This window comes from Geospiza fortis, unplaced genomic scaffold (genome assembly GCF_000277835.1).
Source record: "Geospiza fortis unplaced genomic scaffold, GeoFor_1.0 scaffold425, whole genome shotgun sequence".
Taxonomy (NCBI): Eukaryota; Metazoa; Chordata; class Aves; order Passeriformes; family Thraupidae; genus Geospiza; species Geospiza fortis.
In genome coordinates, this window is record NW_005054387.1 from 1,542,792 (window position 1) to 1,557,457 (window position 14,666).

A 14,666-nucleotide genomic window follows, 5' to 3' on the forward strand; every position below is an offset into this window, starting at 1 on the left:
TGTAATAATATAATATAATCTTACATTACATTATCTTTTTAATTTTGAAATTTATTTTCATTTAAAATTTAAAATAATTCCCTAAGCATCCAAAACTCCAGCCTGGCACCTGGGAGTCTTCAGGGAATGTTCTCCCAATCCCCAGGATTTCTGGGCCCTAAAACCAGATTTGGGGACACCAAAACCATTTGCAAGCTCGATCAAACTTGGCCAAGTTGCTCATGAAATAAGGAGAGAGGAAATCTGACAGTTTGGGTTTCACACTGGCAGAGGGAGAGGCTTTGTCCTGAAATCCCTTCTCCACTTCCAAGTTGCCTTCGGGAATGCTGGAAATGCCCTGAAATCCAAGCAGCCCCTCTCAAATCCCTTCCTTTTGGCCCTCAAAGTTATCATTTAATTAAATACAACCCAAAACGCTTTGATTAGGGCCCAAGACTGATATGCCTCTTTTTTCAAACCTATTAAAAAATTAAAAACCCCAAAAGCCATGGGGGTGGAAGTTCCCGTCAGTTTGAGGCAGAACAAAGCAGCACCAGGAATGGATGTGGTGCCACGGAGGCAGATGGAGGAGAGCTCTGGATGAGAAATGCTCTTTACCCCACCTATATTTTGCTAAATTTTGATTTTTGTTTTTTGACCATAAAGTTTTTTAAATACCCTGTTTTTTAACACCTTTCCATAGGGCTGCAGCTCCCTGCCGAAAATAGGGAGCCTGCTGACACCCACTCCACGACTCCTGCCGTCCTCAGTTCCACTTTTTTGTGCTATTGATATGATTTTTTTTTCCTTTCTCCTGGCTCATTTCAAGCCTGAGCTCCCCAGACTCCGGCTGACATCTGTTAATATCCTGAAACCCCAGCCCCAAGGCTCTGAAACCACGACTGCTGCTATTTTCAGGCCGTGCTGGGATCAGGAGGGGTTTTCCCCACCCTGGGCTCGCTGGCAGCCCCAGGCGATCCAGGACATCAACCCGCTGAGTTTTCCACTGGATTTGCTCTCCTGGGACTGCACAGGCTCCAGAGAAGGCAGAGAAGCTGCTGGGCTCGGGTGAAACCAAAATTGTCCCCAATAGTGGGGACAGAGGTGAGAGGAATGGCAGATCCATCTTTATAAACAAGCTGTGGGTCTGCTGGTAGATAAAACCAGCTCTGGAAAATAAAAGAAGCAAGGGGAAGAATTCCACTGATTGGAAAGGAATGGAAATGGAATGGAATGGAATGATTGGAAATGAATGGAAAAAGATATTTGCTTTTACAAATAAACTTTAGGTTTGTTGATAAATCAAATTAGACATTGAGAGATGAAAGAAACAATGGGGAAGAAAAACCCCTAAATTCCGTAAGAATTAAAAATTAAAAGGGAGGGTTATACATTAGAGGGAAATCTCTGGTATCAGGTGTTTTGGGAAGTGTGTACCTCTCAAGTACCTCAGCCAATGGGGAAAGAGAGAAGGGAAATGTGGCTGGGAAATTGGGATAAAAAGGAGGCTGAGTCCTCCAAAAATTCGAGAGATTCCAGAGGAATGCCCCATGGCCTCTCACTTTATTCAAATAAAGCCAGAAAGCACTCTTCTGTTTCCTTTTTGGACATAAACCTCTGGTGTTTGTGGATTAATTTTCCTAATAGAAAGAACCAGCAGACCCCAGGAAAGACAAAGCACATCCCACCATGCCCAGCCACCTTCCAGCCTCACCTCTTCAGGCTGCTAACTCAAATCAAGGAAAACGCCATCTGGGGAGAAGAGAAAAACAAAAATTTAATTTTTTTTTTAATTATTTTTTGTGCATATTGAGTGTGCCGCGCTCTCCGCCCGAGCCCAGCCTCTGTTTTACTGTACTAATGACTTTTTACACTCCAGGTAAAATCAGAACAAGACGAGGAGGCTTTTCGAAAGCTCGTTCTGACAAATTCGTCGCTGTAATTACTGGAGCAGAAAGAACTCATCAGCAGAACACGCCGTTGCTCGGGGCGCTAAAAGTCTCGAGTGGTGGTGAATGGCCCAGATCTGGGAGCGGGGCAGGGCTCGGCAGGTCCTCCACGCCCAGCCCCGCTCCCCTCCCCGGCCCAGGAGCGATTTTATACCCCAGTGATCCCGAGAAATGCCCGTGTCCCCGGGGCACGGAGGGGGCTGGGCTGGGTTTGGTGGTTAAAGGAGATTCGGGGCTGGTTGGATTCCCTGTGAAGGGTGAGGGTCCCCACAGGATCGTTCCCACTGATCACCCAGCTCTGGGTGCTGTGGTGGGAAAAAAAAATCCATTTCCATCAAAATCGGAATGAAATCCACGGAAAGCAAGAGGGGGGAATAAAGCCCAGCCTGGTCTGGTGGCAGTGGTTTCAGCAGCCAGCTGAATATCCCTTGGAACATCCCTTGGAACGTCCCTTGGAACGTCCCTTGGAACATCCCTTGGGATATCCTTTGGAATATCCCTTGGGATACCCCTTGGAACATCCCTTAGAATGTCCCTTGGGATATCCCTTGGGATATCCTTTGGAATATCCCATGGAATGCCCCTTTGATCATCCCTTGGAACATCCCTTGGGATATCTCTTGGAATATCCCTTGGAATATCCTTGGAACATCCCTTGGAACATCCCTTGGAATATTCCTTGGAACATCCCTTGGAACATCCTTGGAACATCCCTTGGGATATCCCTTGGAATATCCCTTGGAACGTCCCTTGGAACATCCTTGGAACGTCCCTTGGGATATCCCTTGGAATATCCCTTGGGATATCCCTTGGAACATCCTTGGAAAAAGAAAGAGTCGGTGCTCTGAGGAGCAGCCCACAAGAAACACCAAGAAGGTGTGGAACTTTTGTGATAAGGAGACAACAGTGTGGAACTCCTGCAATCAGATGACAACATCGTCCCTCACGTCCTGGCCACAGCACAGGGAAGACCCATCCCAGCTTGGCTCTCACTGCCCTCTCCAGCCAAGGCAGCTCCCAAAGAGGGAAATCCACAAAAAATGGGCTCTAAACCTGGGCTGAGCAGGTGAGAGATGAGGGAGAGGAGAAATCCCTCCATCCCTGATCCTCTCAGCATGGAGGGCTGGGGGCTGCAGAGGTGTCCCCCTGCCGCAGGGGACAATGAGGACACACAGCCCAGGAGGGTCCCCAGCATCACACAGAGTGTCCCTCCCCTGCCACCACCCCGCAGCCGCTGCTGCCATCTAAAAGGACTTGTCATTAGGGATTCATGGTGGATTAGACACCCAGCCCCAGATGGCTTCAACACCCCGGGCAGAGCATCAGCGGGAAACTCCCTGGGAGGGACGGGCTGGGACAGGCTGGGGGACAGCTGGGGATGGGCAGCACCTCCCTGTCCCCATGGCTGGGGCTGAGAGCTGGGGGGGTTCCCAGGCACCAGGGCAGGAGGGGGATTTGAAGCCCAAAAAGGGACAAACATGGACCTGGATGGATCCAAAGCAAAATGGATCCAGAGCAAGATGGATCCATGGAGCTGGATGGATCCAGAGCAGGATGGATTCATGGTGGACCTGGATGGATCCAGAGCAGGATAGATCCATGATGGACCTGGTAGGAACCAGAGTGCGGATGGATCCATGGACCTGGATGGATCCATGATGGACTTGGATGGATCCAGAGCAGGATGGATCCAGAGCAGGATAGATCCATGATGGACCTGGTAGGAACCAGAGTGCGGATGGATCCATGGACCTGGATGGATCCATGATGGACTTGGATGGATCCATGATGGACCTGGTTAGATCCAGAGGATGGATGGTTCCATGATGGACCTAGATGGATCCAGAGCAGGATGGATCCATGATGGATCAGGAAGGATCCAAGATTGACCTGGATGGATCCAGAGCATGGATTGACCCAGAAAGGACCCGGATGGATCCAGAGCAAGAGGAGAAGTCACCTCCAGCTCACCCCCACCGAGGTCAGCCCCACAGAGCGCCCCAAACTGAGCACTTCCAGCAGCACCACGATCCCACAAAGCTCTCCCTGCCCCCTGGAAAAGCTGGAGCTTGGATCCTGACCCACCCTCTGCACTCTCCAGCTGCGTTCGCTGCCCTCAGCAGCCATTGATGGGCAGCGATGCTGTTTTGGATCCTGAATCTCCAAAAAGACTTTTAGCTGTTTCCTTGGCTGGCTGGTTTGGATTTACAACACCCAGGTCAAGAGTTCTCTCTGTTGGAAAACAAAACCTTCCCTTTTTGGAGGGGCTCCCTCCCTTCCTTTGGGGTCCCTGCACCCCAATTTTGGCACTGAGTGTGACCCCAAGAGTTCCCCAGCACCCCGAGAGCGGGGCTGGAGCAAACAGGAAGAATGGATCCCTCTGCTCTTAATCTCCCTCTATCTGCTCATTAAATATTGATGGTAGTTAAATATTCATAGAACATTTGGCTCAGAGTTTTTATCTGTCTTCAGGCGGACGTGGGGTCTTTGATGTGTTATTTTCCTGGTCGCCCAAGGTCCCAGAAGCCTCCAGACTTGTCAACACTCTTTTGAGGGAGCTTTTCCCCCCCCTTTTTGCCACGTGTTGCTGGGAGAGGGTTTGGATTCTTTCATCCCCAGCTTCTTTTTGCTTTGCATCCTCTTTCCTCCTGGATCTGTCCCCAGATGATTCCCGTGGTTCTGGAGGTGCCTGGGAGCATCCAAAGGGGAGGTTGAGCATCACTCGCTGCTCTGGGAGCCTCTCTATCAGCAGGGAGAGACCCCTGTGGGTCTCCCCGGGTACGTCCGGACCCCGGGGTGCTGCACCCCGGTTTGGGGACCCCCAGGGAGCACCGTGACCCGGCCAGGCCGTGCGGAGGAACAGCACCGAGAGCCGTTCGTGGGGCAGCACTGACATCTTGTGCCAGACGCCGGGAAAACAGCATCCAGGGGTTGTTGGGATGGATGCAGGGGCTCCTGCGCTGCTGCTGCTGCGCCCCAAACCCTGCCCGTGCCCACCCGGGGCTGGCACCGCACCCAGATCAGGGCTGGGCTGCTGCCATGAACGCCCTGAGGGGACAAAAGTGACAGAGGGACCCAGGCCTCACCCCAGACCTGCACTGCTGGTGCTCATCCCCAGCTTCATCCCCAGCTTCATCCCCAGCTTCATCCCCATCTATCTTCATCCCCATCTTCATCCCCAGTTTCATCCCCAGTTTCATCCGCATCATCCCCATCTTCATCCTCATCTTCATCTTCATCCTCTTCATCATCCCGTCTTCATCTCCATCATCATCCCCAGCTTCATCCCATTCATCATCTCCATCTTCATCCCTGTCTTCATCCCCTTCATCATCCCCATTTTCATCTCCATCATCATCCCCTCCATCATCCCCTTCATCATCCCCATCATTATCCCAATCTTCAGCCTCATTTTCACCCCCTTCATCATCCCCTTCATCATCCCCATCTCCATGCCCTTCATCATCCCCATCTTCATCTCCATCATCACCCCCACCATCATCCCCTTCATCATCCCCTTCGTCATCCCCATCTTCATCCTCTTCATCATCCCCATCATCATCCCCATCATCCCCAGGGGGTTCTTCACCCCATCTTCACCCTCATTTTCATCCCCATCATCCCCATCTTCATCCCCACCTTCATCCCCTTCACCATCTCCATCATCATCCCCAGCTTCATCCCCATCCTCACCCCCACCATCTCCCTCATCCCCTTTGAGCTGTCCCCATTCCAACCCTTCCCACCTGGAATTCTCCCTGCAGCAAACTCCTGGGGACATCAGGAAGGTCCTTCCCCACTCCCAGCCCAGGAAATATTTCTGGGAGGATTTTAGGGGAATTTCCAGCACGGGGGGAGGGCAGTCCCCACCGGGGCTCCATCCACCCCACCTGCTCGGAGCGATGCCAGGGGAAGATTCTCAAGGAAAACACCCCGGGCTGGGCCTGGAGGAAATGAATTCACCTCCCTTGAGGTGTCTTTTCCTCCCTGGTCAGGCGGTGGCAGAAAATACGTGTGAAAAAGGTCACCGAGGCCACAAAGGCAGATCGGAGCTGCTGATAGCTGGGAAAGCACCGCGGGAAGCCGGGGCCGGCTCGGGGAGGGGGATTGGGGTGGGCTGAAACAGAATTCCCCAAACCCTGGTGATGCTGATCCCCCTTACCCATCACCTGCATCCCATGGGCACTGTCCAGCCTTAGGGCTGCAGCCTGGAGGAAACCCAGAGAGCTCCCGGTGTGGGTTGTTGGGATTAGTTTTGATCCCAACGCCTGGGTGCAGAGGATTTTATGAGCATCTTCCTTGCTGGTTTGGGATTTATCCTTCTTTTTCGTGTTTTGTGCCTTTCAGGTTGCTAGGAAATGATGAGGAGAGTGGAAACTGCAGGAATGGGGGTGCAGGTCAGGAATGGGGGTGCAGGTCAGGAGTCAGAGGAGGCTTTGGGTTTGAGTTCTGAACTCGGGGTTTTCAAAGGCCAGGGCTGGGGAGAGCTCACTCAGCTCGAGCAGCCCAGCCCTGATCGCAATCTCAGGCAGAGGAGCTGGGTGTGAAATCAGCGTTTGAGCTGGGGCGTCCCTGCGGGGGCAGCCAGGATGCCGGGGCCAAAGGACACGGGAAATGAGTCAGTGAGCACCCGGAGATGTGCGGGGAACGGGGAGAGTTCAGCTCGGGACGGCTGAGAGAGGCTGAAATGCCCAGGGGGAAGGGGACAGCCACAAAACCCCTGCCCTGTGCCCAGGGACAAGGGGATAGCCACAAAATCCCCTCCCTCAGGAGATGGGGACAGGGGTTGTCACTCCAAATGGGAACTTTTCACCTCTCCGAGGTCCCCATCACTGTTTTGGGCTCAAACCCCTTCCCTTTGGGGCTGCTCTCTCTCTGGGCCAGCGGGATGTGGGGACGCAGCTCCAAAATCAAGAGAGGAGCCCAAACTCCCAGAGATTTACACCAAAGCCACACAATGCCATGTTTTTCAGGGTGTTTCCACTTCCCACAGGTGAGAACATCACTCCCAAGCTTTCCTGAATTAGGGAGGTGAGGGTGACATGGGCTGATCCAAGCCTGGACCAGCTTCTTCTTCCAGCAACACCTGGGACCTGCCCAGCACTCCTCCCACAGGACTGACATGTCTGAAATTGGATTTAGCTGTGATTTTCCTGGTGAAATCTCCCCTGGAAAAGGATGGCAGCACTCATTTCATCTCGATTCCATAGGAGGAAGGAGTCTCAAGCCAGCTGGGTGCCAGGCAATGCCTTGGACAAAAAAATACCCCAAAACATCTCCACTGCCCCAAAACATCTCTGCTTTCTGGATGCAGAATCCAGCTGGGCTCTGCAGGGTCGTGGGTGGCAAAGGGGACACCTATTTTTGGGGACATTTTTTTGGTGGCCCAATCTGACAGAAACCATCTCTGCAGCAGCTGGGGAAGTCCTGGGTGGCTGGGGCCGGACAAGGACTTCATAAAAAAAGGAAATGGCACGAACGGGGTGTGAATTCAGCGGTTACCTCGGCGTCAGATGGAAAAGCTGACCCGACCACGCTTGAAAAGGGAGAAGAAGAAACCAAACAGAGGGAGAAGAAGAAATCAAACAAATCCTTGTTAGAAACAGCCCTGACCTGACAAAGCAGCTCTGCTCCCGGGCTGACTTTGGCTGCCCCAGCTGCAGCAGCTGCCCCGGGGGTTATTGATCGGCTGGGAGGGAAATGCAGCATCGATAAAGCATCGGCTGGAAAAGCAGCTCTGCCCCGGGGGCGAGCGGCATTCCAGGGCTGTCCCGGGTTGTCCCGGGTTGTCCCGGGCTGTCCCTGTGTGTCCCAGGCTGTCTCACACCCAGAGCTGGGAGTACAGGCACAGAGCCCCCAAGAAACAATATTGTTTTGGTTTTTCTTTAATTTTTTCTAAGCCTTCTGATGTTTATGTTTTTGTAACAAATTTTTTTATGCACTTTAGGCAAATAGCTTATTGTTGTGTATTCTTTTATGGAGGGAGAAAAAAATTAATAAACTGTTAATTTGTCTAGTGTCATTGGAGAGGTAGCACTGCCATCTTCGAATCTACTGTCACTTTTGGAAATCTGTAAATATTAAAGTTAGAAATTAAACTTTCTTCTTTTTTACTTTAGAGAGCTGCATGACAGTGTTGTTTTATTTCGTGTCCTGTAGCAACAGAAACAGGGGAAGAAAGGGGGGGAAAAGATGTTTTCCAGCCCAGATGATTTGTGGGATCAAAGGACTTTTGGGGCCACCCCAGAGCAGAGATTCTGCCCATGTCCTGTGCCCTTCTCTGCATCAAACACTGATGAGCTGGGAATGTCATTCCCAGCCTTCTTTTCCTGCTGCAAATTTTAAAATTCCTGAGATAGAATTTTACCTCGGAGTCACTAAATGGGGTTTTCCCAGAACGATAAACCCTCTTTTGTTTCCCTTCGTTTTGTTTTCCAGGGAACATTTTCTACCCTTAGAGGGCCGTGTTTGCCCCAGCTGTAGCAGGAGCTCTGTGGTGCGTGGGGGTGGGAAGAGGGATGAGGGAAAAGATGGATCCAGTCAGGGAAAGGCGAGCCAAGAGCTGGGCCAGAGCAGAGCCAGAGACATCTCTGCTCCCCCAGGAGGGATGAATTGGGAATTTGGGGGATGACAAAAGGTGCTCAGCTCTACCAGACAAACACAAACCCCAATTATCTGCTCCCACCACCCTTGGGGCATCCCCTGGCACCTCACTGTCATCCCACACAGCATCCCAGACAAACTGAGGCTGGTTTCTGGGAAGTGGCTTTGGAGAAGAGCAAATTCCCATTCCTGTCACAGACATCTTTTATGAAAAATCCTTTCCTTAGGATTTTTCCTCCTGAGAAGCTGAGAGGCCTCAGGAACAAAATGTAAACAATGATTATCTGCTGCTGTGGAATGCAACAGGTGGATCTGTGATTGGTCTCATGTGGTTGTTTCTAATGAATGGCCAATCACAGCCCAGCTGGCTCAGACTCTCTGTCTGACACACAAGCCTTTGTTATTCATTCTTTCTTTTTCTATTCTTAGCCAGCCTTCTGATGAAATGCTTTCTTCTATTCTTTTAGTATAGTTTAATGTAACATATATCATAAAATAATCAATCAGCCTTCTGAAACATGGAGTCAGGTCCTCGTCTCTTCCCTCATCCTCAGACCCCTGTGAACACCATCACACATTCCCCTTCCAGGAGCAGCACCCCAAGGCAGTCCAGGACACAGCCTCAAGCTGCACCAAGGGAAATACAAGTTGGATATCAGGAAGAAGTTTATTACAGAGAGGGTGATAAAGTTCTGGAATTGCTGCCCGGGGAAGTGGTGGAGTCCCCATCCCTGGGCGTGCTTAACAAAGCCTGGATGTGGCACTGGGTGCCAGGGTTTAGCTGAGGTGCTGGGGCTGGGTTGGACTCGATCTTTAAGGTCTCTTCCAGCCTGGAGGATCTGTGGTTCTGTGCAGGGCTGTGTCCCCAGCACCCCAGGATCCCTCGGCGTTCCCAGCTCAGCCTCCGCCTCTCCCGCTGCTCCCCTTCCTGCGCCAGCTGCAGGCAGCTGGGAAGCGCCCTGGGACCTGCAGGGCTGGGGGGAGAAGGGGCTTTTTTGACAGCTGCAGCCAGGCAAAATCCACCAGGGATTCCCTCACTGGCCTCTGCTTTCCCAGCCCAGCACGGCCAAGAACATGAGCTGCAGCTTTGGCACCGAGAGCAGGGAAGTGGAGCCACCTGCCCGTCCTCCCCCTGGGCCCCAAACACCCCCAAAAATGCACAGAGGAGTTCGTGTGCCTGATGCAAGCACACAAATGTTTTGTGGTTGCTCTATAGCTTTATTTTCTCTATGGCTGGGTGTTTTGGGGCGTTTTTGGCTGGTGGTCCCCAGGGCCAGGATACAAAACTGCAGGGCAGGGAGAGGACAGACACTCTGCAGGATGCTGTGCCTGTCCCTTGACCCATCCAAAGGACATCTCCAAACCCTCTCACCTCCCCTGGGGCTCCCCCCACACAGCCTGCCCAGGCACTGAGGGTGCAGAGCCAAGCTTTGGGAACAGCCTGTCCATCAGCCCCAGCGCTGGAGGCCCGAGCTCAGGAAAAATCCCAAGCCCATCGGTGCCAGAAGCACGGCCTGGGAGCACATTTTTCCTTTCCCAGGGCTGGGGAGGGGATGAGGCGATGAAGTATCACTTTCCCTCTGTGCTTTGGGACGTGGCAGCGGCCAGGCCCTCCCCCTGGCCCTGGGGGAAGATCCCCCATAAAAGCAGCCGGGGCAGGCTGGCCCCAGCACAGGCGGCTCAGCCACTGCCACAGCCCAGCATGGGGACAGCCTCCAGGGTGGTGTGTGCCCTCCTCATCCTCTGCACGCTGTGCTGGCACAGCCTGGCTCAGAGTGAGCATCGCCCCCAACCCAGGGGCTGGGGATGGGGACAGAACCCAGGGATTGGGACAGAACCCGGGGATGGGGATGGGGACAGAACCTGGGCATGGGGACAGGACCCGGGGATGGGGCAGAAATTGGGGATGGGGGCAGGATCCAGAGCTGGGAATGGGGACAGAACCCAGGGATGGAGCACAGGGACAGAACCCAGGGCTGTGGGGTCCGGTTTGCTTCATGCACAGAGTGCAGGGGGATCCCCCCCAAAGAGCTGCCACTGCCATGGCAGGAGGGCTGAGGAGGGGCTGGGGGTCTCCAGGCTGAGCCAGGCTTGTGCTGTCCCCCAGGAGCTCCAGCCATGCCGGACAAGTGCTGCTTCAACTTCCAGACCAGGAGGATCAAGAGGGACAACGTGGTGGCCTGCTACCCCACCAGCCCCGAGTGCCCGCACCAGGCTGTGATGTGAGTACCCCAAACCCACCCCTGCACCCTGCCACACCCCTGCCTTGCTTTGGTGACCCCCTGAGCCCCTCAGGAGCTCTGTGTTGGGGTCCCCACTGACCCCAGCCCCTCTGTGCCCCAGCTTCAGGGTGAGGAACGGGAAGGAGATCTGCACCCAGGCCAGCAGAGCGTGGGTCAAGAGGTACCAGCAGAGCTTCCAAGTCAGCTCCTTCTCCATCCCCAGCTAGTGGGGTGGCTGGGGACAGCCCCGTGGGGGACAGCACCCCGGCAGAGGGGACACTTCTGGGTGGAGCAGCTCACAAGGGACATCCTCCCCATCACCATGACCCTCACCACAGGAGGAGGCCTTCTCCAGCCTTTGCCAGCCCAGCAGGATGGGGTGCCCAGACTCTCTGTGGTCCACGGAGAGGCTGCAGCAGGCGGGGGGGGGAGGGGGAGCAGCTCCACAGTTATTTTTTGTCGACTCTGAACAGAATTAAACGCGATTCCCACACGCAAACATCTGTCTGTGCGAGTCTCTGGGGCCTGGGCAGGTCCTGCTGCCTCCTTCCCTTCCCAGGTGTTGGGAGCAGCAAGGAGCCAGCAGCAGCTGGAGCCTCAGCCAGGTCTCTGTGAGGCTGTCCAGGGGTGAATGGGGCCAAACCAAACCCAGGAGAGCTCTGGGGAAGAACCAGAGGGACAACACGGCGGGGAGGAGGGAGCTCCCTGTGCTCCTCATCCACCATCCTAATTAACAGCCCAAATTACCTTAGAGGGGGATCTCAGGCAGCCCAAAACCCCAGGATGCCACCAGGAAATGTGATGGGCGCTGTGACAGTGGCAGAGCCAGCCAGCAGTGTGTGATGGATGTGACCGTGTTCACAGGGGTCTGAGGATGAGGGAAGAGGCGAGGATCTGACTCCATGTTTCAGAAGGCTTGATTTATTATTTTATGATATATATTATATTAAAACTATACTAAAAGAATAGAAGAAAGGATTTCATAAGAAGGCTGGCTAAGAATAGAAAAAGAAAGAATGATAACAAAGGCTTGTGGCTCAGGCTCTCTGTCTGAGCCAGCTCACTTTGATTGGCCATTAATTAGAAACAACCAACATGAGACCAATCACAGATGCACCTGTTGCATTCCACAGCAGCAGATAACCTTTGTTCCTGAGGCTTCTCAGCTTCTCAGGAGAAAAAAATCCTAAGGAAAAGGATTTTCCATGAAAGATGTCTGCGACAGATGGAGAAACAAACCCGGCCACCAGCCCAGAGCAAGCAGAGGCCCCAGAGCCAATGGCAAGGGGTGGTTTTTGCACAGGAACTCACAAGTGTGAGCATCATCCTGTGCTCTTTGCTGGTGGCCACAACCCAACCCAAAATAGACTCCCAGCCCAGCATCACCAGCCTCTCCCACACCTCTCAGCAGCCCTGGGGTGTCACGGTGGCCAGAGTGGCTGCCAGGAGGAATTTCCCCTCACCACTCACCCCTCATGGAGAGATCCAAGCGGTTCTTTCCACGGGGAGGGTCCAGAGCTGTCATGGAAAGGCTGGCAGGGGTTGTTATAAACCACACAGGGCTGCAGGCAGGAGGGCAGGCAGCTCCTGGTGGGTTGAGGAGAACCAGAGCTGCTGGTGCTGACAGAACCTCGGGGTGGACATGAGGATCTCCTTGGCCCTGCTCATCCTGCTGCTGGCAGCTGCCTGGACTGGAAGCCGGGGGATGTCCTGTAAGTGCCAGCAGGGAGATTTTCCCTTCTGAGGTTTTTCCTCCGATGGGATTTGAGGGAGGGGAAAGGGAGCAGAGCTCAGCTCCTGATGGGGTTGTGGGGCTGTGGGGCATCAGCAGCTGCCTGAGCATGGGGGTGGCCTGGATTTGCTCAAAATGGGTAAAAATGGGGTTGGTTCAGCCTCAGAGTCCCAGATGGGGAGATCTATGGGCAGAGAACTCACACCCTGGGGCAGAGCATCACCCCTGGGGCTGCAAGATGCTCCAGCTGCCTGAGCATGGGGATGGCCTGGATTTGTTCAAAATGGGTAAAAATGGGGTTGGCTCAGCCTCAGAGTCCCAGCTGGGGAGATCTATGGGCAGGGAGCTCACACCCTGGGGCAGAGCATCACCCCTGGGGCTGCAATTTTTCCCTTTGTGGGATGAGGGAGCAGGAGCAGAACCCACACCCCTCATGCCAGGATGGGGAGAGCACTGATCCCTCCCTCCTGCTCCCAGTGCGCAGCTCCAGAGCCACGTGCTGCTCCAAGGGAATGTTCTACCATCGGAAAATCCCGGAGTCCAGGATCCTGGGCTACCTGGAAACACCCTCCACCTGCACCCACAGGGCTGTCTTGTGAGTAACCCCAGCTCCCAGCCAGCCTTCCTCCCCTCCACCCCATCCTCACCTCGCTCACCCTCCTTCCCCACCAATCCCCATTTTTGGGGTCTCCCCTCCCTCCCTGCTTGACCCAAGCAGCCCCAAACGGCCCCATTTGTGCTGCCAGCAGGCCCTGGCAGGGAAAAGGGGGGCAGGATGCTGCAGGAGCCCCTGGGGGCATCCCCCACTCCCAGGCTCACTCAGGATATTCTTTCCTCCCCAAGTGTGAAGCTGCTGAAGGGGATGGTGTGTGTGGACCCAGAGAAGAAATGGTTCCAGGAGTACCTGAGGAGGCAGAAGAATCCAGACAGCACCTCCACGTGAAGCTGCCTTCCCCAAATCTCTATTTAATTGTACCCCATAATTCTCTGTGTGTGTTTTTTTTTTTGTATCATTAATTTACAGAGCTGGCTCTGTCCCCTTCCCCTGCACTCAATAAACCCTCCTGTAAATAAACCTGTAGCTGGAGTGAGATGTCAATCCTGGGCAGCAAATGGGTCACATCCAGGCTCAGTTTTCCCAGGAATAGCCCAGGAAACCCAAAGGGATCATCTCCCCTCCAAGGTGGAGCAGCCCTGCCCAGCTGTGGGGTTTAAGGATGCCCATGGGATGGGGAGAAATGGGAGAAAAATTCCCTTTGGGGTGTTTGGGGGTGTTTAGGGGTTGGGTTGGCTCAGTCCCTGGGGAGCAGCACTGGTGACAGCCCCAGCTGGGTGTCACTGCCTTCCCCAGCTTGTCACCCAAGCAGGGCACCCGTCCCAGCCACGGGCAGGCAGTTTCTCCAGAAAAACGCTGCATTGTTCACTTTCCTGTTAGTTTGTGACTCACTTGAATCATTTTTTTGATGAGCTAGGACATGCCTCACTCTTAAAGACACCTTTACACGCACTGCTGGATTTGTTGCCATTTATCTGCCCCCATTTAGGGCATTTTTTGCACAAAACAATGACCAATTTTGTACAAACCAATGGCCAATGGACAATCAATCTGCCACAATGCCCACAGGACTACATCACCCACAACCAGTCTGGAATTAGAAGGAATATCCTTGCCTAGGACTGTGTAACTGCAATCCTCAGTGTTTTGCAGAGAAAATGAGAGTTAACCAGATTTTTTCTGGTTGCTCTTTGGTGCTGGGAATCCCAGCATCCAGCAGAATATTTGGGATGTGTGAAGGACAGGGCAGGAATTGGTTCTCTAAACCATAGGAGCGTTAAGGAAAAGACCTTGAAGGTCAAGTCCAAGCGTTAACCCAGCCCCAAACCACATCCCCAGGGGTGACACATCTTTGGAGCACCTCCAGGGCTGGGGATCCCACCCAAACGCCACATTCACCCCGAGAATCTGACTCAGAGCTGGAGCCCACACAGCGGTGCCAGATGTTCAAAATGAGTAAAAATTTCATCCTCTTGGAGATGAAAGGTTGCCAAGGGTGGGGCTGAGGGCGCCAGCTCGGTGTCCCCGTGCCTCTGGTGGTGCTGGGTGGCAGGCATGGTGCCTCAGGTTTCAGCGTTTATATTTTTCACATTCTGTGCTGCTTTGGTGTGCGGGTCTGGGCTTCT

At 53.6% G+C, this 14,666-nt stretch overlaps 2 protein-coding genes across 2 annotated transcripts; both read left to right on the forward strand.

Annotated features, from left to right (window-relative positions):
* Positions 1-10,211: 10,211 nt before the first annotated feature.
* On the forward strand, positions 10,212-11,244 carry LOC115948384 (C-C motif chemokine 4-like). Its single transcript, XM_031060677.1, has 3 exons — positions 10,212-10,306; positions 10,639-10,753; positions 10,875-11,244. Exons 1-3 carry the CDS (start codon positions 10,234-10,236, stop codon positions 10,978-10,980), a joined length of 294 nt encoding a protein of 97 aa, XP_030916537.1. The 5' UTR covers positions 10,212-10,233; the 3' UTR covers positions 10,981-11,244.
* A 1,096-nt stretch (positions 11,245-12,340) lies between these two features.
* Positions 12,341-13,428, forward strand: LOC115948378 (C-C motif chemokine 7-like). The gene is made up of 3 exons (XM_031060592.1): positions 12,341-12,465; positions 12,963-13,080; positions 13,329-13,428. The coding sequence occupies exons 1-3, from the start codon at positions 12,396-12,398 to the stop codon at positions 13,426-13,428; spliced, it is 288 nt and encodes a 95-aa protein (XP_030916452.1). The 5' UTR covers positions 12,341-12,395.
* Positions 13,429-14,666: the final 1,238 nt, after the last annotated feature.

Bases quoted from the DNA above. Each gene is read 5' to 3' on its own strand.
- LOC115948384 (XM_031060677.1), top strand. From the start codon at position 10,234: ATGGGGACAGCCTCCAGGGTGGTGTGTGCCCTCCTCATCCTCTGCACG. The intron at 10,307-10,638 runs GTGAGCATCGCC...GCTGTCCCCCAG, and splicing joins CTGGCACAGCCTGGCTCAGA to GAGCTCCAGCCATGCCGGAC. The intron at 10,754-10,874 runs GTGAGTACCCCA...TCTGTGCCCCAG, and splicing joins TGCCCGCACCAGGCTGTGAT to CTTCAGGGTGAGGAACGGGA.
- LOC115948378 (XM_031060592.1), top strand. From the start codon at position 12,396: ATGAGGATCTCCTTGGCCCTGCTCATCCTGCTGCTGGCAGCTGCCTGG. The intron at 12,466-12,962 runs GTAAGTGCCAGC...TCCTGCTCCCAG, and splicing joins TGGAAGCCGGGGGATGTCCT to TGCGCAGCTCCAGAGCCACG. The intron at 13,081-13,328 runs GTGAGTAACCCC...TTCCTCCCCAAG, and splicing joins TGCACCCACAGGGCTGTCTT to TGTGAAGCTGCTGAAGGGGA.